Below are 27,287 nucleotides of genomic sequence, written 5' to 3' on the forward strand. Positions count from 1 at the left end.
ACATGAAAAGGAACAAGTCCTTATTATAGCTGTTCGTAGAATGACCTAAACTACACTGGATACAGTGGAGGTCTTGCTTAGGCCACTGCTGAGCTGATGGGGCTGGACTGTAAAACATGTTAAATGACTCAACATGTGTTCCTTCCAAGTGATTGACTTGCAAAAGTTCTTGATGTACATAGTTTCGGCTTGGTGTGAGGGATAAGAAACAGATAGTGTGATGGTGTTATACTGTATATGAGGTTTTACAAAATAACGTCCTAACAAGCAAAGTAACCATCAACCAATATTACATGAGTCAATCATATTTAAATGTAAAAAGTATGCCTGGTTATTAGAATTAACCTTAAAGGGGGAGGAAAAATCACTCCATACCTATCCATCTCCATCCGTATGGAATGATTTTAGGTTATGAACAGAAATGAATAGGCTTGCTGGTACCAAAATGTCAGGGTTGGTCCAGTCCAAACATCTATTTAAATACCAAATACACATTCTTCCACATAACATCCCTTTGAACTTAATTTTAACTATTATTCTACCTCAATAGGTGAGATGGGAAAACAGTCTTTTTTGTGTTGTCAGTATGTTAAGGTCTCCTCAGTGTCAGATGTAGGTCAGAGTGGCACTCGTGCAGAAAACACGTGTGGAATGAAAGGAAGTGGATCCCAGGGGAGGCAGCAGGACTACAGAGCACACCAGACTACACAGACTGAGACACAACACAGGAAATATTCACTACACCACATCTGTGTAGTCCAGCAGCAGGCTGTACTCATATATGACCTGGTGTCTTTTTGGTATAATCGCTTAATATTTGAAAGAAATACTACTGTAAGTATGTTCTGTTGCAAAAATGTTTAATAAATGGCAGAGATAGTTGGTTAGTTGTGTGTGAGAAAAAACAGAGAACAATTTTTAGTTTGGGTGTTTTTTTTTCCAGAGAAAGTTGTTCATATTCAATAAAAGTAACTAAACACAGTCACATTTAAATTTAATCCAGTAGTCATCTGCTGAAGCATCCTATGTTTAAAAACCAAAGCCCTGTATTCCCCTCCTCAATATAGTTTAATTTTTATTTATTTTTTTACAAAAGTAGGCCATGCTTAGTGTCCTGTAACAGTGGTGGACACCCTGTCATTCTACGCTCAAGTGCTTTCCAGGAAACCAAGGCTAAATAAATTAGAGGATGGAACTGCCCTGCAGTTGCAATTACTTTATTTTACAGGTCTACCAAGTGATCTAAGGATAGTCCCTTAGGAAATTACTTCCAGTCGTCTCTGGCTTGCTCATTAGGGATAAATTCATACATTTAAAATCTATATCATGAATTTATATATTTCTGCAAAGCTGCTTTGGGACAATGACCGTTGTTAAAAGTGCTATACAAAACAGAATTGAACTAAATTGAACTTACAGCTGACTAACCTACACTTCAACATGCTTAAACCCTCGATTCTTCAGCTTTCAGCCAAAACCTTCAGCCATCCAAACATGCAATACGTTAACATGTTAATTTCATTTTCAAGCCCAAAAATAAAACTTTTCAAACATTTATACATTCTGACTACATAACACATGATCATTCACAAACAATATGATTTTTTTTAAAGCAGACCCAAAGCCCAGCTAAGTAAGTTAGATCACATCTCATCCATCTCTGGGGATAAACAGTAGTTGACTTTTTTGCTGTCCAGCAACAACTCTTAGGGTGCTTAGGATTCTGCATTGTTCTCAGTGCTGGTTCCCAGGGCAGGGTGGGGGAAGAGAAGGAGGGGGTCTTGGGGGTCTTGGGGGTGCTCGTGACGGTGGGGGTTTGTGGGGTGATCGCACTGGTGGGGGTCTGGGTGGTGAGCGGGATGGTCGGTTGGGAGGTGCTGAGGTGGAGGGGTGTATCAGGGGTCGGTGCTCTGCTGGCGGTGGTGGAGGTGGAGGAGGGCTACGTGGTGGAGCCCTGACTGCCTCGTCTTTCACCCGCGTAAAGTTGATGCATCGGCCCTGCAGGCACACAGCAGATGGCAGGATAAGTGACAGTTAAGAGCTGAAGCTAACCTCGTTGTCATGTTTTTGCTTTACCATCCAGTTCTGTTTATTACTTCGCAAAGATGTCCCATCGACCCATTGCTGTTACTTTATTTACTTTCACTATGTTTCATGCTTGAAGATCCTCTTAAGCCATGGGTCCATGGACCCCCCCAGGAGTCTGTAAAGCATAGATAAAGAGTTCTGCGAATTTCTAATTTTGTTATAGTGGTGGAAAGCACAACCCACCATTATCAAAGTTATTATGCCTTTAAATAATGTTTGTCAATTAATTGACAATATTAACTATTGTCAATTTCAATAAAAATGTGTTCTGTGGGTGCACAGTTCCAATAAACAGCCAACATATTATTGTACACATTTAAATAATGGCTTATTTTAAAAAAAATGTTTTATAAATAGTGCCTAATCATTTTGAATTGTAAAATAAGTTTCTACTAAGGGGGTTTATAAAAAAAAAAAAAAAAAAGATTTTCTTTAACAGTTGAAGAGATCTATTTTAAGTGCAGAAGTGTGTGAGTACACATTAAAGATTAGGTTAATTACATGTACTAAAATCACCTCTTTGTTTCATATTTATACATGCCATTTTAGAAAAATAATTGTATCTAGAGTAATTTCAAGTAAAAATAATCTAACCATGATCATTTCTAATTATGATGATTAAAAATGATTTTTGTTGGCTAAACAAACTGAGCCAAACAAGTTTCATCCTGGAAAAGTCATTCCTGCACTGCTCTCGATTAAAAAAAAAGTAAAACACAAAAAGAGAATAAGGGTTAAAAAGATGTTATGTAGGTCATGGGTAATAGTGCTCCAATATCTACAGAGGCAGTGGAAACGTCTTGCAGAATAAAAGGATCTTAATCTCAGGGCGCTATGTGTCTTTGCCCAGACGATGACCCCGAAATAAGCCTTCACACACACACACAAGACTCCACACACTCAAAATCTCAGCTGTCCACCATCATTCTGTCCCTAAAATCATGGGGGTGGGGTTTTAGGGGTTGCAGCATTGCACTTTGGGAAGAATGGTTAGCAGTGAAAAAACCCATCCTCCAAAAGCTTTGGGAAATAAAACCTGCATTCTTACAAGAAAAGTGATTCATTACTGTCAGGGAGGTTCAGAAGCCATTGTCAGTAAGTCAAGAAGGGTTTTAGCTTAAGGTCAAAGCAAAGAAAAAGGTATTCAGAGTGTACTTTACGCATCATTTATTATGAAAAATAAAACGTTCCACAATGTTGGACTCGCAGACTGCTGACAGTGGAACAACTTCCTCCTTTGTCAGAGCACAAGACTCTAGAGACCAATCTGCAATTACTTTTTTTAAAGAAAATTTATTATAAACCACATGAATAAAGCCATTATATGGCTATTAACATGACATTTTCTATAAGTTTGTAATATGCTTGTTATCTAAAATGCCATACTAAAGAATGAAAGTAAAATCAACAAATGTATGTATTCACATATTCTCTATTAAAGTCAATAAAGGATATCTGTATCTGTATATAAGGTCTATCTCGGTAAATGATAAAGGCTGTGGAATCCATCCTAATCAATCAGATACACTTAATATAATAAGGCTGGTGCTGATGCTCTATTGGCTAACTGGAACAAAAAGCAGAATGCTAGCTGATGAATATTTGTCCAGTGTTGAATCCAAAAACAGGGTCAGAATCTCCTTTAAATCCATTTGAATTACTTTCACTTGAGTGGCAATGAGAGCAGCCGTCAGGGAGGTGCCACTTTCTGCCATGCTGTTTGATTGCTCATCAGACAAACAGATGGAGAGATTAAAGGCCACGAGCCAGACCATGACAGCGAGAGATTCCCTCTTTTGTTCCAGGTCACTATAGCACCGGATCAAGGCTAGGGTTAGCGACCAAGAGCATCACTTTCAGAAAAGAAAGTGATGCTCTTGGTCGCTAACCCTAGCCTTGATAAGAAAATATGGGCCGTAATGACGAGGACACATTCATGAAATACTGGGTAATTCACATTACCTCAGTACACACAGCCAGTCACTCCTTACAGCTAATGACAGGAAAGAAAGGGCTTCATCTCAGCATTGAGTGTAAAAATATGCACTGATATTTATCTGTCTAGCATCACACAACAAGATGTCAGGTCACATGCATCTCTTTAGAAATACAGTTTTATACAATCACCAGCACATTAAGAGTGATGTGTACAAAATTCACAAGTCATTACATTGCTTTGTTCAGCTGAAGCTCAGACGGTTTTCTCCGATCTGGCGTGCGCATGCAGAAGTCATTGATTACAAATCAGTACTGTCACAATATGGCCCAGGTCTGTGTACAGCAATGCACCAGGTGGCTGGTGGTAAATGTGTTGTTCTGACACGTCTTTTTAGAGACTGCTGTAGAACTGTTGCCGAAGCTTGAAGCCTGCTGGGGGACATCCATAGTAGTTAAAACACCATATGGGCTGATTTCTCTCCATTTCCCCTACCCCCTTGCTCTTCCTCTTTCTCCCTTCTTCCTTCCACACATCTGCACAGCATTCAGGAGGCTCCATTCTCATTCGGCCCATATGCTCACTCCGGTGTGGGGCTGTTGCTCTGCTGCTCGCCAAATTGTCCCATTCACCACACATGACTGCTAGAATGATGGCTTCAGCCTCCCAGCTAGGCACCCATGAATTAATCCCCATCACCCCCAATGCCCACCCCCAATTGTGGTCAAGCACAATAAAATTCAAACCCTACCCTGCTCACTTGCCTCATGTCACATTAGACGGTTTGGTTTAATAAGCTGTTAAATCAGACCACCAAGTGTTTGTTTGAGGATGCTCTGGCTCTGACCGAGATCCTTATGGACAAAAAAAAACAGGCTGAGCAGCCTGAGAGGAATATCCGTTCAAAGTCACATGTTTTCCATCCTCACTTGTAAATGATGTTAACTGGGAAATCCTGCTAGCCAGAGTGGGCCATTTTTCCTTTAAATACCAGTAGGTCATTACCAAAGAACACCCCCCCCCCTTTTTTCTATGAATTTGTTTTGTCTTAGCAGTAACTAGGCAGATCCCGACCACGCAAGGTTACCCACTTTCAACCGGAATGGCCTTGTAAACCAGACAGACAAAGGATTCAACAAAAAAACTTTCAGTGACAAGAAGTCCTTTCTTCAGAGAGTAATAAAACAAACCTGTCACCTTTGCATCACAATGTATGCGCTGAAGCTTTTACATAATGAGTTTAACCTAAATGGCCTCTGTGTTATATATTAGCTATAGGTTAATGTTGGATATTAATATTAACCAAGTGCCTTTTATCTTCTCTCCTTTCTTGCCTTTTTCTAAAGCAAACAAACAAACACACAAACAAACCCACAAGTGATCAAATCAACTGATATAGATGTGTATAATGTAGTATAATCAGGTTTTATTTTAATTTAAAAATAATCAGTTTCCATCCATCCATCTTCTATACCACTTATCCTTTTCAGGGTCACGGGGAAACCTGGAGCCTATCCCAGGGAGCATCGGGCACAAGGGGGAGGGGGGATACACCCTGGACAGGGTGCCAATCCATCGCAGGGCACAATAATCAGTTGATCATTTTTTATTTTATTCTTTTTTTTAAATATACTTTATTGATCTAGCCTCACTAGAATCACAGTACTGCAGCAGGTTTTTCAATTGCACATTTGAAATGAAAGTAAAATAGGAAATATTAAGAACTGTGTGGTTGTACCCCAACTCAGGATGCTCAGCCAACCAACTTTAACTCTTCGGACTGGATAACTAGCCAGAAAATCCTTGCAGAAGTTTTTTTTTTTTTTTTACATGTGTAGAAAAAAGCAAAAACTTCTATATATACCTTTATTTTCTTCAAATCAGAATTTAGGTACCAGTATTTATATAATACAAGTTTGTATATAAGTATACGTTATAATTTATAATTATTTGTATAATTATTCATTTAATCTAAAATTATTCTTATAATCTAAGTTATTATCTTAATTAGCATTATCTTAATTAATTTTTTATGTGCCTTATTATGGTGTCCTATGATAGTCAACATGACTAACTTCATACTTAAATGAAAAACATGAAAAGTTCATACAGGCTCAAACTCTCAAGCCATTTGATGTGAGAGATGAAAAAGTATTTTTAGAAAGTGAAAGAGAAGTCCCCATTTATATTCTATTCAGTAATACATTTTTGGCTGTTTCACAGTTAATACCTTAACACACAATTTTGGTTACTATTTTGCTTAAATTAAAGAAGAAGGCTGAAGATGAATAGCTGAAGAGACATCAGCAAGTGAAGGAGATTTAGTAAAACAGTGAGTGTGTGAGAGTACGTGAACATAAAGACTGCAGGAAGTTTGGGATTGTATTCACTGTGGTATGTGCTCTCTGTGCCAGGGCAGCTCATGGGACATTGTCCTGCAGGTGGGCATGAAACACACGGCTTACTGTGGACATGCTCAAACCAGCCTGAATGCTACAGCTGTTATCAGCCAAACCCTATTCTTTAGTGAATCTGCTGCCTTTCCCAATGCTTTTCAAAGCTTCTGCTCAGTATATAGAGCAGCTGGGCACTGGCCCTGCCTCACACAAGCAGCCTATTCTGCAGCACAGCTCAATAAGACTAAATTCATGAGACCATCCACAGTGAGATTGGAGCAATAGTTTGGGCATCTCAATAGAGTCGGACTGTATGGTCTTCATTGCTCCGGCCCACATGAAAGATGCCTTTCATAGCCCTGCAGATGTGTTGCTATGATACGGTCTGCTGTGGCAGAATAATGCAACGTGTCGCAGAAGATCTCACACACTGAAAAATGTCTCATCACAGAAATAGGATGGTAATGGACTTGAAGAAGAGGCTGCACTGAAACAAATCTGCTCCGTGTGAAAGGAAAAAACTTCTAGTTTAGCGTTTAAGGTGCAGAGTGTTTCACTGCGTTTTCAGTGTGCAGGTTAGTGATGGAGTCACTTTAATCTACGAAACTGCTAAGTGAACAACGCAAATGATGTATGCAACGACCCACAAATGTGTTAAGTGCTACAATGACAAATACTCATGATTTTTGGTAGTGCAAATTTTACATTTCTAAAAGTACTTCAGCTGAGCAGCTACAGACAGCAGAGAGCCAGTTTAAATTTTAGCCCAATGATGTTGGGTGCTTATTTTTACACACAAATTCACACACCAAATCCAACCAATAGAGAATTCACAGAGAATGAAATCATGCACTTCAATAATTATATGCTAGTGAACACAAAAGAAAGAAAAACACAGTCTCTGTGTAAACGCTAAAATCTCACCTTATAAGGCAAAGAGACATGCCAATTCTGGGCACTGAAGCCAGATCAAACTACATTCCATAGATGGAGACGGTGGTATTTGGTCATACATCTCACTCAGACACAGCTTGCTATGACAAATACATGAAGTAATGTTTTGGATGGATTAATATATTATTTCTACCTGATCTCCAGGCTGGGGCCTCATGAGGGACACTTGGTCATATCCACGGCAGAGCAGAGCCCACAGAGCATCCAGTTTCCCCTGAGTAGGGCAGACAGAAACAAAAACACTCAGAGATCACCATAAGCCCATACTTTATGAAACACTGGCTTTAAATATAAAGTCTTACAAATGTGAAAAACTGACGTGCAAATCAATATGATTTAAAGGAATAAACCATGGCGGGCCATATCGCACCATCCTGTCATGGATATTTTCCTACAAGGGCACATCCTGAAGTGTTTTATTATTCTTACACCACATCAATGTGCCAACTATTACAATTTTCATTCTTTTTATTCATTCACATCAGACATTTTATCCATTTATAGTCACATTTAATGTTGTGGAACAAGTTAGTTACTGTAATCACTTACATTGTATCAGCTGCAGTGATGCATGAAGTTTCTACATTTCTGAATAAATATGAACTAGAACTATCAGATTTTCACACAAGTCCTAAAAGTAGATAAAGAGAACCCAATTAAACAAATGAGACAAAAATATTATACATGGTCATTTATTTACTGAGGAAAATGATCCAATATTACATATCTGTGAGCAGCAAAAGTATGTGAAACTCTAGGATCAGCAGTTAATTTTAAGGTAAAATTAGAGTCAGGTGTTTTCAACCAATGGGATGACATTTTTTTTTTTGGTTTGTGGAAGTGTATCATGGTACAAACAAAGGAGATTTCTAAGGACCTCAAAAAGAGTTGTTAATGCTCATCAAGTTGGAAAATGTTACAAAATCATTTCTAAAGAGTTTGGACTCCACCAATCCACAGTCAGACAGATTGTGCACAAATAGAGGAAATTCAAGATCATTGTTTCCCTCCCCAGCAGTAAGGACCATCAAAGATCACTCCAAGAGCAAGACATGTAATAGTCCACGAGGTCACAAAGGAGCCAGGGTAACTTCTAAGCAACTAAAGGTCTCTCTCTCACACACACATTGGCTAATATTAATGTTCCTGAGTCCACTATCAGGAGAACACTGAATAAAAATGGTGTTGCATGGCAGGTTTGCAAGGAGAAAGCCACTGCTCTCCAGAAAGAACATTGCCACACTTCTGCAGTTCAAAGTTAATGTGGACAGGAGCCATTATTGGAAAAAATGTAGCTTTAAAGTTTACCTTTAAATGAGAAGTGATGTGTTTGGAGAAAGGAAAACACTGCATTCCAGCATAAGAACCGTTTACCAAACCCTTTTGGTTTGGTAAATGGTCTGCTATATAGCGCTTTTTACTAACCTTTGCAGTTCTACAAAGCGCTTTACACAGTGTCTCATTCACCCATTCACACAACAATGGTAGCAGAGCTGTCATGCAAGGCGCTAGCTTGCTATCGGGAGCCCAAGGACAATTCGGCATGTAGAGTCATGTGGGCCAGGAATCGAAGCGCCAACCCTACAATTAGTGGATAACCCGCTCTACCACCTGAGCCACAGCCGCTCAAATGGTTTGGGCCTGTTTTGCTGCATCTGGGCCAGGATGGCTTGCCATCATTGATGGAACAATAAATTCTGAAGAATACCAGTGAATTCTAAAATAAAATGTCAGGACATCTGTCCATGAACTGAATCTCAAGAGAAATTGGGTCATGCAGCAAGACAACGACCCTAACACACAAATTATTCTTCCAACTAATGATTAAAGAAGAATAAAGGTAATGTTTTGGAATGGCCAAGTCAAAGTCCTGACCTTAATCCAATAGAAATGTTGTGGAAGGACCCGAAGCAAGTTACTGGAAATGTTTAGTTGCAGTTATTGCTGCACAGGGGGGTCATACCAGATACTGAAAGCACAGATTCACATACTTTTGAAACTCACAGATATGTAATATTGGATCATTTTCCTCAGTAAATAAATGACAAAATATAATAATTTCGTCTCATTTGTTTAATTGTGTTTTCTTTATCTACTTTTAGGACTTGTGTGAAAATATGCTGACGTTTTAGGTCATGTTTATTCAGAAATGTAGAAAATTCCCTCACTAGTCTCTCTTTTTTTCTCTCTCTTAAAGTTAATAAGAAAAAAATACAACTTGTCACATTACTGAGAAATTACTAAGAAATCTTAAAATAAAATTTCTATCCGAAAGGCTCTGCCGTGGTAGAAAACTTACTGACCATTACAAAATGCTGACACCCGAGACTCCTTGCATTAATGCTAAATAATCTTCTCCTTACACAAAGCTTTACTATATCAGTGATAAGACATTATTTTGTTAAATAACAACACATTTTTTTATCCATTCATGATTGCACTTAAATTATGTGGAGTGTACCGCACACAGGTCCTTGTGAATAAGTTGTTACTACAGAAACAATAAATGTATTAGAACAAACACTACAACCCTGATTTGTCACACTGTGGTATAATGTAGTGTAATAGTTGGCTAATTTTTAGACAAAAAGTCTAAAATGTGCATGTGCATGAATCTACAGCAAAATATCTGTGGAGAAACTCAGTACCTTAATGGGAGTGTACCACCTCCTCTGTTGCGAATGCCTGTGTCCTGTTGACCTCCTCGGTTTGGGCTCATAAGGCTCAAACTCCTGCTCAGGCATCTTCACCACTGCATTCTTGGGTTTCTCCAGCTTAGCGCCTTCCTCTGTAGAGCCTTTCTCCCCCCAGCGCACCTAACAAGCAGAAGCAAAACAATCCTCATGAACAAAAAAGGAACCTAAAAATCCTTACGTTTGTGTATTTGTAATTATCACCTACACCTTCTATTAATTATTTTATAATGCACCAGTACAAACACAACAAACACAAATGTACAAAAAATTATTAAGCAGAAGGCATATTAGTAACAATACATTTTCCTATGAGCTTTCTATGGCTCACTTGTCACATTTATCCTAAAACGTTGTTATAAACACTGAAAAAAATAAAAAATAAAATAATAATAATAATAATAATAATAATAATAATAACAGCAACAATACTAATAATGTTCAAATAGCATCATTCTCAAATTCAAGGTTGCTTTACAAAATCCATATATCCTGATATACAATCAAAATAAATTATTTAAAAAAGTTATTTAAAAAACACAAAGGCAAAAATCTATTACCTCCATTCTTTTAATGCCTCCAACTCCTCTGCCCCCATAGTAAGAGGCATTAACTGTAGGCCACTTCTTCTTTGGCATACCATTCTCATCATCAGACTCCTGAACACACACAATAATTTATTTCATTAAAAGATTAAACCTGAGTCACAGGGTGTACAAAGCCTAAAACCTTTTCGAGATTCATTCTTAGTCTACAAAATAAACACAAAAACACAGCTGAACAGTGCAAGAAACACAAATAGCATCCTTATTGTTATTCCAAATCAAAGGGTTAACTTGCATCCATTAACCCCCATCAGACAGAGGTCCTTGTTTATGGATTCAGTGTTAAGTGGCACAGATGCACACTCTAAGGTTACTCCCACAAAGCTCTCTTATTTCACATCAGCATTGGTGGCTGCTCGCCGCTGACCTCTGGGAACAAAACGAGCACAAGAGGACCATTCTGCATGTTCTGCTGCATGGTGCCTGTGTACTCTATCATGCTGGAGGTCTAGTCTCTCTTCTTATAGTCGCTCACTTGTACTGCTGCAGTACTAGCACATATGTCAGTGTGTCACTGACACTAATCAAGTCAGTCTGGTGTAAGCCAGTGAAGCTTCATGAAGACATTTTGTAGTTATGATAAAAGCTTTAATCAGACCAGTCTTATATTATACTGTAGACATAAAAAGTTTAATTCACATGTATGGAGTCTTAGGGGAGCTGGTTTTGCTATGGATGATGCCAATGTGATACAATTCCACACTGTTTTACAGACAAATGGATGCCCCATTCAAGGCAATAGTTATCTGCAGTGAACACACATTTAATCGTGTCTTAGTTTAGAGGTTTTACTCTATCTTGTATCTTTGCCACAAAAGAATAAGCAAATATACTTATATCATGTTGATGTGAATATTGACAATCAATACTAAAAACCCAATTATAGGTACTTGAATACATCCATTAGGACAGAAATTAACGCAGCATGTCCAAAACTTGTATTAATTACATTTTCTTAATAACAATGTTGAGAATCTCATAAAAGAAACAATATTACTGTCATACTGTAGGCATGTCCTAAAGCCATTTAAACCCTGCATCCACATATTTAAAACTGAGACATAAATGAATACAGTACAGTTTAAATGAACACTGTAGGTCAGTGAATCTGCTGTGGTGATTGTGATACATATGAGGATCTCATGAGCCTACATTTCCATGGCATAGAGATGACACAATACCACTTCTGACCCAATAGTGTTTTCTTTAAAACAACTAAGCTTTAATATGTTGGTTTTTTTTTTTAACTGTAGCACTTCACAATTAAACTATTTCACACAAAAATCACATTGTAAATATAATAAAGACAATAAAAATCCATCCATCCAACCATTTTCTGTACCGCTTATCCTGCACAGGATTGTGGGGAACCTGGAGCCTATTCCAGGAGAATCTGGGCATGAGGCGGGGGACACCCTGGACGGGGTGCCAACCCATCACAAGGCACAATCACATACACACACACACACACCCATTCACACACTACGGACAATTTACAAATACCAACCAACCTACAACGTATGTCTTTGGACTGGGGAGGAAACCAGAGTACATGGAGGAAAGCCCTGATGCACGGAGAGAAAATGCAAGCTCCGCACACACAGGGCAGAGGAGGGAATTGAGCCCCCAACCCTGGAGGTGCGAAAAAAACATGCTAACACCTAAGCCACTGTGCCCCCCACAATAAAAATCATCCATAACAAAAGAAAAAACAATCAAGTATCTTTATATGTAAACATTTTCAATTCCATAAATACATTTCTTTTCCAATTCCAATTCCAATCTGTGGAATTTGTTATAGGATCTGATATCAGATCGGTTACCAGTATCATCTCGGTGCTATCTCTAATGACTATACAGCCTTTTCCAAGCATATGGACACTTTTAAAAAAATAATCACAAATGTAATACAGAACACAAAAAGTAGAGACCGCTGAACTTACAGGCTCAGGAGGTGGTGGAGGAGGTGGCTCTTTAATGACCTGTTTACAATACATAATTAAATTTTATCAAATGTAATACAGATAATATTACAAAAAGCAATTAGAACAACCTCTAATAAGTAAATACTCACCACAGTACAGCACAGAGGCCAGAACCACCACATCAGCAGCAGTCCCACGAGCAGGAAGAGCACCAGTAATGAAATGAGGAGAATGGTGCCATCAAACTGCACTCAGACAATCACATCAATACATTATATCATTTCCACATCAGCCATGTCAGCAAAAACCAAGCCACATTACACAGTAGAAAAGATTGAAGAAAGAACTTATCAGAAGTTAAGAGGCCTAAAAGGAACTATCACAGATCAGAATGTGAACTTACTTGATAAAAAACAGACCCCTCTGATGAAAGAAAGCAGAGGAGACCTCACAAAAGTATTGAGAAAAGAGAAGGAAAGGAAAACAAGAAAATGTATAAGAAACCAAAAAAGGGTCGTAGCAGATACTAAAAAGAAGTCAGAGAAACAGAAACAACATTATTGACTGCACCTATAAGCTACTCTTTTTGCATTGGCCTTTTTTCTCTCAACAGTAATTCAACTGAATTTTATTTGTGTAGCACTTTTACCAATAAACACCCTTAATAAGAAAGCCAGAGGCATCAGTGCCAAGAAAGAAAAACATGAGTGAGAAACCTTCACCATCGTTTATAGTTGTTCAGTTGTAGGACAGTAAAGTCAAACAATAATACGTAAAAGGACATTCAGTGAGAGCATATTGTGAATAACTGTCCTGGGTTAAGCACAAAACAGTTTTTATAATTACACAGCAGTTCGTACAATGCAAAAAATAATATCGTAACAAATGAAAATATTTTCAATATGGGGAAATTTATCTACATTTCTTATTATGAGATTATTTTCAATCAATATAAGATTGTTTTTAGATGCTTTTACTCATTTCACGCTTTTTATTTGCAGATAATTTTGCTTCACTCTAGAAATTAATGCTTAAATGTATAAAATTATCTGCTAACAGAACAAGTCTATTTCAAGCTTGAAATTAGAAGGAAATGTTCAGAAATTGAATTAATATTCATATATTTGTTATAAATTTATATTTATAGTTGGTATAAATTGTATAATAGGAAATACTACACAGATTTAATGATATCCCATATATTTTCACTTGCTAAGATGCATTTTTTTTTTTAGCTTTTCCACTCATAACATGTTTTGTGAATTGTGAAGTACAAATATTTATTTTTGATAAGAGGAATCTGGTGTATCAGTTATGTACCACACACACTGATATACTTACACATTCAGTAGTGGTGATGTGCACTGAACTAGTGATGTAAGACAAGCCCTCATTCATGCTGACTTGAAGATATATCACCCTGCATCAGAACACAAACACAAACTTTCAGCCACATTAAATCAGCACATTCCTCCAGTGGCCTGTATAAGCTTGTCTCAGTTTTCTTCCATCAGAGCTTGGCCCTGATAGAGTGGACTATAAAGCTGGATAAGACTGTATGTTTATAGTTATATAAAAAAAAATCCTAAAAGCTAGCTCAATTACTTCCACTGCACTTTTCTGTGTATGCTGTGTATCAGTTTTCAGCATCGGAATGCTGGGAGAATGTAGAAATGGTCATTAGACTGGCCAGAGCCATTTGGACATCAGATTTCCCCAGAACGTTACCATGAGGTTTAGATCTCAGATCAGGAAAGATGGGAAGATAGGTGGTTAGAAATTCTAAACTACAATGAAAAGTGGGATTACAGAAGTGGGTGGCAGTAACAGACAGAATAAGGAGGAAAGGAAGGGAAAAGCAAGACATTTTCTTTGTCTTTGTCTTACAGTTCCTCCTTAAAAACCCAGAAGTCATTATCACAACAGCAGGGGCACACCCATGCATTTGGTCATTATGTAAGATAAATTCCTGCATATTTCTCAAGTTCAACTTTAGTTAGCAAATGGGAAAGAACCCAAATTTTTCAAATTACATTTGCTACTTTTGTTACAGGTTATGGATTAATCATTCACAGTTTATTGATGCTGAAAATAATTAAATAAATGTATTACATTAAATAATAATTTCTACTGTAGTTCAATACATGAGGTGTATTTACCGTGATATATTTTTTATTCAAATAGAATAATAATATTTTAGTAACAGACATGTAGTATTATAAAACAAATAAGCAGGTAATATTGCATATTCACTATAAAAAAATATCTACAACTGTAGATTCAGTGTGCTATGTAGGACACTATATAACAGACAGCTTCCCCATTACAGAGGTTTCAAGGTAAAATTCCTTCCTAAGTTTTTCATAACTGCTTAAAATAGGTACAGAGAGGATTGTGTTACAAAACCTAAATGTCCACCATCCTGACTATAATTGTAAAATGCAACATCATACAATTACCTTTTAACAAAGCAGTATTAAAAATACATATTTTCCATCTAATAAAGTTATTATCTTAAACCGAATAGCTGGGAAAATGAGTGGACCTAATCACTGATTCACAGCATAATATATTTTACATTATTACAGTAATATATGGTATATTGCTCATGATGACAGTGGGAATAAGAGCTGCACGTAAGTGAGAAGACAAATATTGAATTGTCAGGGAAGCCAATAATTACTAATAATTAATGGGAATTTGTGCATGTGACTATTTAATGTAATGTATTAAAAAAGAATCAGTAGCAGCAGATAAAACGTAGTCCAGTTCTAAGGTTAAACCACAGACAAGGCAAAACCTGACAGAAGCACAATATGTTCTAGTGGAGTACACATTCACATACTGTAAACCCCACATTGCCCATTCTAAAGTTGTTTAACCCCATTTTCTCGCAATTTTCCCACCCATTAACTAGCTCTCGCTAATCATGCAACAGCTACCAGCCAGGAAGGGTGAAGGCTAACATGCTTCCTCTGAGACATATGAAGCCATGAGCTGACACAGTGGAGGAAAGTGCTAACTGATCTGTCCCATATACATGAGCTCACAGGCACCTATAACAGCCGTCACTAGTGTGGTTTTGACTGACAAGGGGTATGTCCCAATTCATGTACTTTTGCATTATTCTATGCCATTTTGTAGTATAAATAGTGCGAGTAGTGTGTTCACACTGAAAATTCCAAATAGAAAAAGTACACTTTAAATATCTGTATGATATGCTTAATTAACCAAAAAAATTAAGTGTGGAATGGTGGACACTTCATGCACTCAACTGTCCCAGCTTTAATTTCGTAGCGGAGGGGGAGTGGCTATCAGACTCTGATGTTGAATGAAAAAATAACCTTATAAAATTCATACACTACACAGTTGAGTACATATTGTATAAGTGCATAGTGTATAAGTGCATAGTGCCTCATTTGGGACACAACTAAGACTTTCTTGGACTCTTTATTGGAGTACTCTTGGACACAGGTAAACGTGGCACACATAATGTGGATTATAACTCATAATCTCTCTATGATAGGGCAAACAATTTTTTGGTGTGTCACTTCTAATACTTGATGTTTCCTGAAGAATGAGATGTTTTCAGTAAAAGAAAGAGGACTATATGTGAAATGATGAGAAGATGAGACACTAATTGCCCATTCTTATGGATAAGAAAGCTGTCACTCTGCCCCTCTGGCCTCCTATTATGACAGCTCTCTTAAAAATGGAAGATCACCCAACATGAGACATGCTTCCATGTTTGTCTCCATCATGGGCATTAAAGTTTGAGCCTGGTGAAAATATCCACAGCTTTCTCTTCTGGGGCAATCCTTCTACCATATACACAAAGAAGAAGGAGACTGGGCTGTCAATAAGTTACTGTAGGGGTTTCACCCCTCACATCTAGCTCTCTCTCTCTGTTTCTCTTCCATTGCCTGCTTCTGTGTGGAAGGCCTACTTAATCCCCCGATAGCCCCTTGGCAGGGGGAGCAGGAGCAGAATGAACGGGGGTCCAGTGACAGAGCCATCTCACTCTCCATCAATCAGGCAGTGGCTGGCCCTTTTTAAACACATCTTCCAAGAGCCTCAGTCATCATGCATTTGGGTGACAGCAGTGACAACTTTATCTTATAAGACATGGCTCCAATAGAAGTGAAGGGTGGGTGACAGGCAGTTTGTGCCCTAAACTCATCTTCTCCCCCACCTCTCTCCCATCTTCTCTCCAAACATAACAAACATCTCATATGGCCATCCACAAATCTGTTAATAATACTGGCATACATTACATTTGACATACTGCTTAATTTATCAAGTGAAAATAACTGTGCAGTACCTGACCAATCTGTATTTAATGCATGTTTTATTACTAGCATGGCCATTATCATGAGCCTTTGTTATCTCATGATAACAGTGTTCTATAAAAGTACTCAAAAGATAAAGTAGATATGTAAAGATATGTGAGTAGAGATAAAGATCAGGCAAACTTTAAGATAACCTAAATCCACAATTACATTTACTTATGTGCATTTATTTACATAAATAATGAAAACGTGTTACTTTAAGTTGGCCAAATAGCTTCATTTCAGTCCAGTATGGACAAAATAAGTCATGCTTTGTTAGATAAAAACAGATTGGGCCATGCTCATAGCATCCATGAAGCGTGAGCTGGTCATAACCATGATAACAATAGATAATCTAGGTTATTGGGGAGGGGGCAAATAAAAACATCTAGTGAGTAACAGTTCTGCAGGCAGAAATGCCTTGTTAATGAGCGTGGCCAGAGGAGAATGGCCAGACTGGTTCAAGCAGACAGGAAGGCTACTGTAACTCAAATTAACTCTCTTTACAACAATGGAGCAGAAAAACATTGCAAAATGCACAACATATGGAATCTTGAGGCAGATGGGGTACAACAGCAGAAGACCACATCGGGTACTAATCCTATTAGCCAGGAACAGGGATCTGAGTCTATATTGGGTGCAGGGTCCCCGAAACTGTACAGGTGAAGACTGGAAAAAGACTAGGCAAAAAAAAAAATTCCACTCTTCAAATGTCTAGTCAACTGTCCAGACAATGAGATCACTTTTTTTCCCATTCTGATGTTTGTTGTCAAAATAAAGTGAAGGTGTACATGTGTTCCTAATAACGCGGCTGGTGAGTGTATGTGCTGATTTTTTGTGACTTAATATTCTACTATGCAACAAAGGTGTCTGAGTAAATGTATCATAATAAAGGTAGCCATTTGGTTTGAAATATACTGAGTTACAAGATAAAGTTAGCATAACCCTTTCACACTCCAGTACAGTAGAAATATTACCAAAATATTGCAGTACCCCTGTCAGCAAGCATGTTTGCTCTAGAAGACATGATATAGTCCTGGCAATCACATCCACGAAGCAGACTTGTGCTAATGACTCCGAACACTCAGTCAGTCAGCAGACTCAGAATACATATTGACCATGTCTATAAAACATTGAGCCAAATTGCATTAGGAAATTACAGAATGTTAGAGAAAGCTTATTATAACTCACAATATATTAGTAAATTATAGTCGTTATTCAGCATTATTGCCATTCTTCTGGTTCAGTCTATTTACGTATTTACCACTACTTACAACAAGCTACTTCTATGGTTGACTGAATGTGAGTACAGTCAGGGAGTACCAACTATCTCTATGTACAAACATTCCAATAAGGCCTATAGTGGCTGTTCGCAAGAACCTAGCTGCCTTCCAGGCTACCAAATAAGACAACAGCAAAAATGCCATCAGACGGTTTAACCTGGCATCAGAACAAGGAGGTGGTCGCAAAGAGCAAAAATGCTGTGGTCACAACAGTCATTCTTTTGTATAATAAACCAATTTTTTTTATTGTTTGGCTTCAATAAATTAAGTTTGAACCACTTATGAACCAGATTTGCACCACATTTGGGTTATTATTAATTGAGAGAACTAAAAATATGGGGTAAACAAGTGTGCATTGCGGACAAATAACTATTTATATATGACCTAAGTGGATTTAATCTACTTGGAGAAAAAAGTCATGAAATATAATATATTATGATATAGATGATATAGATATAAATACACAGACCAAGTGTTAAGTTGCGTAGAAAAAGACCCCCTTTAGCATCAGGACCGTGGCTCTTTCTCCCCAGAAGATATGAATTGGTTCAAACAATCATAGAAAATCTACTTTGACAAGAACAAGACATAAATTCCTCAAGGTGTCTAGAGCCAGCAGTGCTCAAAATTATGCAGCAAGCTTGAAGCATAGCATGCAGCTACTAGCAGCTCATTTGTTGTGAGAGAAGATTATGTGGATATGGGGCTCTATGTTTTGCTGGCTCTGTGTGCTCTAGGCTTATACACACATTCACTTCTTCTCAAATGAGAGAAGCCAATTAAAGTTATCTCTCATCTCTTAGAGATGCTAATTAAGCATTCTGCACAACACGTCTGGTGTCTTACTGTGTTAGGACGCGTAAAGCTTGACTGATGTGAGGAATTTACACTGACATTGACCCAAATTTTTCAAGGGTAGTGATGTATTATGGCAAAGAAGGTAGTGATTGGCTTTGACACTTACTTTCCAACTTCGTCTATAACTGGGGCTGGGCAAAGCAGAAGTGTGTCTTCGATGTTTACAGGCTTCTCATCTGTTAAAAAAAAAAAAAGAAAAAAAAAAAAGAAAAACAGTATGCAGATAAGCTGGCAGTGCTGTCAATTAACCCTTAAGTTTCCATCACCCATCTGTAGGTCCAAATATTGATTTTTATTTAATTTTATTTTATATAAACCAAATGGTAATTTTAGCACTGAAAATAAACTGATTTTAATTGACCCCATTTACATCTGTAAATATAATTTGGAAATAATTGCAAAGTTACTCAAACTCACTGTTACTTACTCACTGTGACCGTGTCATTGACTTTGAAGCTGCACAAGACCTGATTGGTGTTTCTGGCGTACAAAAAGCCGTTGCCTCTCACAACCACTTGGAATGCCTCTGCAAGAAATATACACCAGGACGGTTTAAAATTACCATCAATGATGCTACTTACTTTACAAACATATACAGTGATTTATTTCTTAGAAAGGAAATATGTAAACAGCGAGAAATGATCAAAAACTGTGATTATGCGACTACATCTGTGTATATAATAAAAATGGAAATAACTTTTTAGAAATTCATTGGCCTGTGTTTTACTGGCACTTTCACAATGCCAGTTCTTTATGACAAACGCCATATAGTGTGCAAGACCATGGGGAGCATGTTACATTTTTAACCTTTCAGAAACACTCTACTCAATGGGAAAGAGTGAGAGAGCATACTTTCCACTGGTATTAATGATAAAAGCCATGTAGTTCTCACATCTCTATTCACTATTTAAATGGGGAGGGGACTACATTGGTGGCTGACAAAGCTGGCTGTCTGACCTTTGCACTGCCTCAGGCACTGCTGCAGCACTACTGACGGCTGCTAAGTAGCATATGTTAGGAAGAAAAACACCCCCGACTTAGTGGGTGTTATGGGAAGCAGAGTGATCATAAGCTTATGCGTTTATGGCGAGGATTTAGAAAGCATGTTAAACATTGAAAAGTCTTACTCATTTCAAAGGAAATCTCCTCTATATCAGTGAGCATTCTTTCGACCTTTAAGATTTAACTTCAAAGTTCACTGAATAAAAAACTTCTGAGGACATGATTCCATCAGCAAGATGCAGCAGTAAGTAAATGTCAGGTGAATGCCACTGCTGTAAGACATAAACTTACATTATCTGTTGTTTCTTTCACCTTATTGGATAATATTTCCTTACTGGTATGTCAGAAAAAAATGGAATAATGCATTTTAATCCATGTTTGTCACCACAATTAAACTACTTTAAGAATACACAATGTACTAGTAAGACTAGCTGCATTAATCCTAATGACATGTCTCTGCCTGGCTCTGCCTTTGCCTGGCGTTCCTCAGCACTTCCCGCCTAATTGGACATCTTCATGGCTGAAATCGCCAACTCCTTTTAATTTCAGTGACTGCAGCATCTTTGTCCTTTTCTTCCCCTGTTACCGTCAGATGTGGTGTGTCAGGTTGTGACAGGGCAGCATGGGGGATAAAGGTCAGCGCTGGGGAGTGCAGTGGGTACTGCTTGGAGCAAAATGGTGAGCAGGGGCTGCTGACCCGCACCCACCAAACCATGCTGAGAAACTGATGGTTCCCATCCACAGCTTAGTTCTTGACTGGCCAGGTCTCAATGGAGCCAAGGTGGCACGTACAAGAAGGGGCTTCAATCACTGCCAATGTGCGTTAGGGTGCTGGGGCAATGGCTGAGCAGTCATCAGTGCAAAAATCTCTGTCATGTCTCATATCAGACTGTGCTCTCATTGTGGCGAGAGATGGCAGTGTTCAGGCTGTGTGGCCTGGTCACTTCACATCAGCCTCACACATGAGATGGCTAACTATGGCACTGTCTATAATAGACTGAACAATACCTGTGTCATTAAATTATATCTTCCTGGTTTAAGACAATTGCTAGGGTACAAATTCACTGTTGGTTGATGCATCCTTTTCTGCATCATTATTTAATAATACAAGTCAGTGTGCAATGATTGAACCTAATAGGTGGTTATAAAGGAATATTAGCCCATAGTGGTTATTGCAAATGAATTTTCATGGCATCTGTATTAATTACTGGGCAATATGTTCCACTAAATATGACATTCATTGTCATTAAACATTTCCATTAAGGATTAAGTCCATCAATCATTGCATTAATAATGTAAATTTTTGTTTTGGAAGTCATTAATAAAAATGTTTAAAGATTCTGTAAAAAAAACAGATGATAAAATCTCTGTAATAACATAATCATATGTGATTAAGCTAACTGGAACAAATAAACACTGATTTAATATCTCTAATGATGACTCTACTATAATCTTATGGTTGATTAACAAAATAAATGTTTCATTTATCATTCTTCACTTGGCATCTTACATGGTGACAGAAATGATCTGTCACTGTTGTAGGAAATGATGAAGTAATATCAGAGAGCTCCTTTTTTTGTGTGTGTTTTCTTTTTTATTTGCCTGGTTGATTTGTCTTGGCCTAGATTGCCACATCTGATACGTTGTCTGGGCTCTGTGCTTCTGAACGGCCAAACTCCTACCCAGTCTTGCATTTAACGTTGAAATGCCCATTTGTTTAATTGGCGCAGTGGACAAGCCTCCACACTGAGCACTTGTGTGTAGAGTACACAGGATGGATGAGGCCTGACATGACCTTTTTAGCATGCACTTACTGCAGAAGAGCACACTTACAGCATAGTCACTGTGGCAAAGCCGGCAAGCAGATTAGCACTGCTCAAGCATGATCAGTTTTCATTTTCTGAGCTGATGTGCAGAGTAATCCTCAGTGGACACATTACACCACAACCAGCAAGTTAGTAAAGAGACACAAAAGTAATGCAGTCTCACTCCTACATTCTAAATATTTAATCTGTATATATTTGTAAGTGCTCAACAGCACTAATCCTGTAGCTATTGCATGAGCTTTAAACCTGTGGTTCTCAAAGTACGGCCCAGGGGTCCATGAAGAATAAAGTTTTTACTTTAGTAACAGTGGTGGTAATCACAAACCACCATTATCAAAGTTATAATAAATATAATAAAATTATATTTATTATTCTTATTCTTGTAGTTAGTAAACTGTTTAGTAAACCCTGGCTACAAAATTGACAACCCCTGTTCTAAACTGTCCAAAACAATTTTAATAATATATCATCCAGTAGACCTCTGCTGAAGTTCTTACCTCCAGCACACACACTTGATGGTTCTGCTGCTAAAATCTCAATGCACGATTTTTTGATTATCTAAAAAGAAACAAATAATCACATAGCTACACAATATGATAATGAATAATGTCATGAAATATGATATTATTCATATCATAAAATATGATATGAATAATCATATAGCTTTCACTTTGTTATAAAGTCACACTGAGACAATCACAGCAGAAAACTTACTGAATCGATCATTCCCCTCAGGGCGTGGAAACCTCCGACAACAGGAAACACGTGCTCAATGGTATCTGCAATGGTAGCCAACTAACACACAGTACAATATTATGTGAATCTATAAACAACCAATACTGAAGGTTTTAATGAACCTAGTGACAGATAGTTAGTTTATGTTATGTGTTGTAATTTTGTACCTGTGTTTGATTAAAGTCTTTCACTCCTACACAATAAACTATGGCTCCAAAAGATCTGGCCCTCTGTGCCTGCACACAGCCACCCAACACTAAGTCATAATAATGCATTAATGGCATACAGAATTAAGTAAATGAACAGAAAGGCCACCACTAGCTTGTTTACTTGCCTCTTGCTGTGCTGTGATGAACTGATTTGTATTTAACTCGCCATCTGTCAAAGCAATGATAACACTGGCTGTCCCTGTAAAGAAAATGTCACACAATGTTAGTTAAATTAGTTTAACCAATTTGGCTAAGTACAGTATTACTATGTACACTGTATCTTGGTGTGACACTTACCATAATTTCCATGATATATTTGTTCATTTGCCTGAAATTGCAAAGCATGGGTAGCAAAGCATTTAGCCGCAATATAGTCACGAAGTGACACATCAGGGTAGAACTTAAAGTGTAATAAGAAGCATGATATCATACCTTTTGTAATCCAAGATTCATAAAAGTGTCACCTCCTGGTACCACTTTCTTTAACACACTCAGGCCTTTGGTAATCTCATCCCTGTTTATTCGGCAAAGAAAATTAACTGCTGAGATTGTATACGTAGACAATTTATTTATGAGCTACACTGATTATTTAAACAAGAACTGTAAATTGAAGGGTATGGATGCCTTACCTATTTTCAGTTAGTCCCATGATGATAGATCCATGCGTAGAGAAGACAATGAAGGACATCCTTAGCATTGGGCTATAACAGGAATGCATGTGGTAAAAAAAATTTTTTTATCAAGAATATGGCACTAAAATATCACAAAAGAATATACTATCAACTAAAACAGAACAGGGATTACCTTGTGAATTTCTCTGCGAGATGTTCCACAAAGGAGTAGATCTCAATCCAGTGGTTTTTGACACTTCCAGATCTGCAGAAAAGCAAAGCATTAGAACAACCTGTTTGACGTTTACACGTAATATGTCCACTGATTTGCAATTATTAATAGTAATCAGTAATTATTATCTTTAATGGTCTGACTGAAGTAACTGCTGTGCAAAGAATGCAGATTACTAATTAATTACAGGCCCCAAAGCACTCCCAACAAGGTCTAATTGCCTTTGTGTCAGTTGATTTTGTCCCCTGCTAACAGGGAGCAGAACCCCCTCCTCATGGATCTAGTCAGTTGAATTGGAACAGATGGCAAGGGCCAAGTGTAACAGGTTGAGATGTAAAGTAGAGCTGGCTTTTACATCAACATCTTTTTACGCCTTCATCTCAGCAAACTGAACATGCATAATCTAAGACAACATAATGCCATAACATATGTCCTGATAGGAAGAAGGCACTGGACTCCTTTCATGCAGTTTGGTTTGCACATTGTTTTTAGCATTATTATCAATCTTGAACCCTTCAGCATCATTTTGTATTGTTAGTAATGGAGTAACTACCACAGATTCTGGGAGAGACGCGCATAGCAGAATTCTTAGTTCATAATGTTATAAATAATACAAAATAATACTTTTTTTTTCCAGATGAACTTTTTTATGATATACAAAAGAAAGAAACGTCATATGAATTTACCTCTAGAATGCATAAAATAAATCAACCATGTTAGATCAGTGGATACTTAATTTAAATTCATGCAACATGATATTGAAAAATCAGATGCTTCTGACCATATTTGATTTTGAAAATGACAGAAAATACATTTTTTAATTACTTTATGTAATGTATTCGTATGACTGCTATAATCTGTATAATAATTATTTACATAATATAAACCTGTCTAATATGAGAAATGGGTCTATCCTTGAATTATAATTCGTGACTTCTGGTGACTTAAATACTACTCAGTATTACTGCAGGATTGCTGACTAAATTTACTTCAGTTAAACCAAATGAAATATGTGGGGATGTGTTGTCTCTTCAGTGCTCTTCTTTATTTCTAAAAATGCTTTATCTAAAATGTTTACAGCACTTTAATCTGCTGGGACTAACTGGACTGAAGTCTATGCATGCTCTAAAATTGGTGCAGAAAAAGAAGGTTAGGCTCCTTTCTACTGTAAAGTGGCAAGTTAGAGCATGTTAAGCTGTTCACAGCTCCCATGGGAGCAGGTACTGCAAATCGGTGTTCAAGATATAGCGTACGCTTCAAAAACACTAAGTCCTATAGAGGCCAAGCAGTTGAGACCTGCACCATCCTGCACTGGGTGTTGGGTGGGGATGGGTGGAAAAAGGTGCTTATAGGTTAATAATAACAACCATAAAATGTAATATAGTACTAGAAAATTGTTTTGGTGACATTGTGTATCAGCAAATAAGTTCAATTTTTGTTCTAATTATATGTCCATACACAAATCTTTCTATTTACATGATGACATTAAATAAGAATAAAATAAAATAAAATAAAAATAAATAAATAAAACAGAGGTTTGGGTTAGTTCTGAATCCATGTTATTCATATATTTTGATTCAAAGGTTTCTCATTGCAACAATTAACTGTAAAAACTTTTTAATATAAGATTTTACTCAATCATTTAGTAATACTGCAGCTTGCAAAATTAAAAATGATCATTGCATGAAACAGAAATCCCTGTCAAAGCCCAGTCATAACAGGTAAAATGACCTTGATGGACACTAAAGTTTTTCGACACTAAAGTTGTTGTTTTTTGTCATGTCGTATACTCCTCGCTTTGGAATATAAATAACAGCAATGCGTGCGGTTTAATAGGTTTAATAAACCTCGTGGTACAGTGTTACTTGACATGCGCGTCACATATATACCAGTCTAATGGGAACGCATGGACATTTCAGATTGGTGAATACTTGTCGAGTACCACTTACTTGTCGAGGACAAAATACAAGTCGAAGGCACCTTGACAAGAGTTCTCCTCCTCTTTAACATTAGCTTCGGCTTTTCCATATGGAAGTGTGAACATGGCCATTCCTAACAGAGCCACAGCCAAACCAAAGCTAAGCAGAGGGCGCGCCATCTTTCCCCAAACAACTCACTCACTCCCATACAAAACAAGCGACAAAACGCATAATTCCTCAGAACAGAAATAAATCTTTCCCAGCGAACATATTCCACCCAGATGACATCAAGTTGTCAGCGTGTTAAACGCTGCAGTGATCCGAGTGTCCGCTTCCAGACCATCATGCATCGCCCCTCCTCTAGTGAACACTCCGGACACAGAGAGTGCACTTTATCGGAGGAAGTGCTGTTCACCCAGACACTTCACCAAGCACTTCACAGACCTGCTGCGGGTTTAATCAAGATTTAACCTACACGCTACATTAAAGGCATGTTAACACAGCTGGGTAAATTATATAGAATATAAACGTTCTCCCAGTACAACTGAAAGAAAATGCTGAAAACAATTTGGCCAAGAATATCACTGGATACACTCAAGAATAGATAAGGCAGCATGGCAAATCTGTTCTCTCTCTCTCTCTCTCTCTCTCTCTCTCTCTCTCTCTCTCTCTCTGTGTGTGTGTTTGTGTGTGTAGTGTTTTCGTCGTTTAAATGTCAGTTTCAAACAATCGAGATGCTGTATATTGATTTTCTGTCTCCATCCGCAAATGGACAGTAAGGACACACACACACACACACACACACACACACACACACACACACACACACACACGTTTGTCTTATTATTCTGTACTAACCTTAGTAATGAAAGGAAGCCCTTTTTAGTTTTGTTGTTAGTGTTTCTCCCTCAACACACACACACACACACACACACACACACACACACACACACACTCACACACACACAGGCACAGACACACGCACACACACACACACATGCACACACACACAATTTCATGAAGTAATTTGGCACTAATGGCACCCGACTAATGCAATATATTTTGCTGGTTGGTACATAATAATAATAATAATAATAATAATAATAATAAAGGTTCTCAAAATCTCATTAAGTTTGATCATAGTTATTATTATTATTATTGCCGAAAATTTACTCTTGGTTTTGTATATATGGAAATAATGTAATTTGCCAGTAATACCCCAGGATAATTCAGTAGTTTATACCCTATTTAATTCACGAATACTGCTATCCTGCTGCTATTGCTGTTACTTAATAATAATAATAATAATAATAATAATAATAATAATAAGGACTGTGATTGAGTTAGTTTGAAAATAGATATTATTACTGTCTGCTTATTTATTTATTTATTTATTTGCTTGTTTACCTGTGTGTTTGTTTGGGAAGATTTGGAATAGTTTAAACCATTTTAAGGAACTGCATAATAATTTCCCAGCAGCATTCTGGCAGCAGTGGCTGATATTAGTGTGGCTTGCTTCTTGTAATGTCTCAGAGAGATAATTGCTTATTTGCGAGGTGTAAGCTCAGTGGCCAGTCTGCCTCTCGCCTCCCCCTTCTCTAATGAGCGCGCTGTAAAAATGCAGAGGCACAGAAGAGCTGCAGCAGATCGGACACACACACAAACACACACAAACACACACAAACAC

At 37.6% G+C, this 27,287-nt stretch overlaps 1 protein-coding gene across 1 annotated transcript; it reads right to left on the reverse strand.

Annotated features, from left to right (window-relative positions):
* Nucleotides 1-895: 895 nt before the first annotated feature.
* antxr1d (ANTXR cell adhesion molecule 1d) lies at nt 896-25,972 on the reverse strand. The gene is made up of 18 exons (XM_053621260.1): nt 25,631-25,972; nt 23,643-23,714; nt 23,468-23,539; nt 23,271-23,352; nt 23,136-23,166; nt 22,964-23,037; nt 22,797-22,865; nt 22,609-22,689; nt 22,392-22,452; nt 19,494-19,592; nt 19,173-19,242; nt 13,939-14,017; nt 12,747-12,842; nt 12,616-12,654; nt 10,628-10,726; nt 10,023-10,190; nt 7,508-7,588; nt 896-1,998 (listed from the first exon to the last, which is right to left on the reverse strand). The coding sequence occupies exons 1-18, from the start codon at nt 25,777-25,779 to the stop codon at nt 1,735-1,737; spliced, it is 1,686 nt and encodes a 561-aa protein (XP_053477235.1). The 5' UTR covers nt 25,780-25,972; the 3' UTR covers nt 896-1,734.
* Between the last annotated feature and the right edge of the window lie 1,315 nt (nt 25,973-27,287).

The sequence above is a fragment of the Ictalurus furcatus genome, chromosome 3 (genome assembly GCF_023375685.1).
Source record: "Ictalurus furcatus strain D&B chromosome 3, Billie_1.0, whole genome shotgun sequence".
NCBI classification, from domain to species: Eukaryota; Metazoa; Chordata; class Actinopteri; order Siluriformes; family Ictaluridae; genus Ictalurus; species Ictalurus furcatus.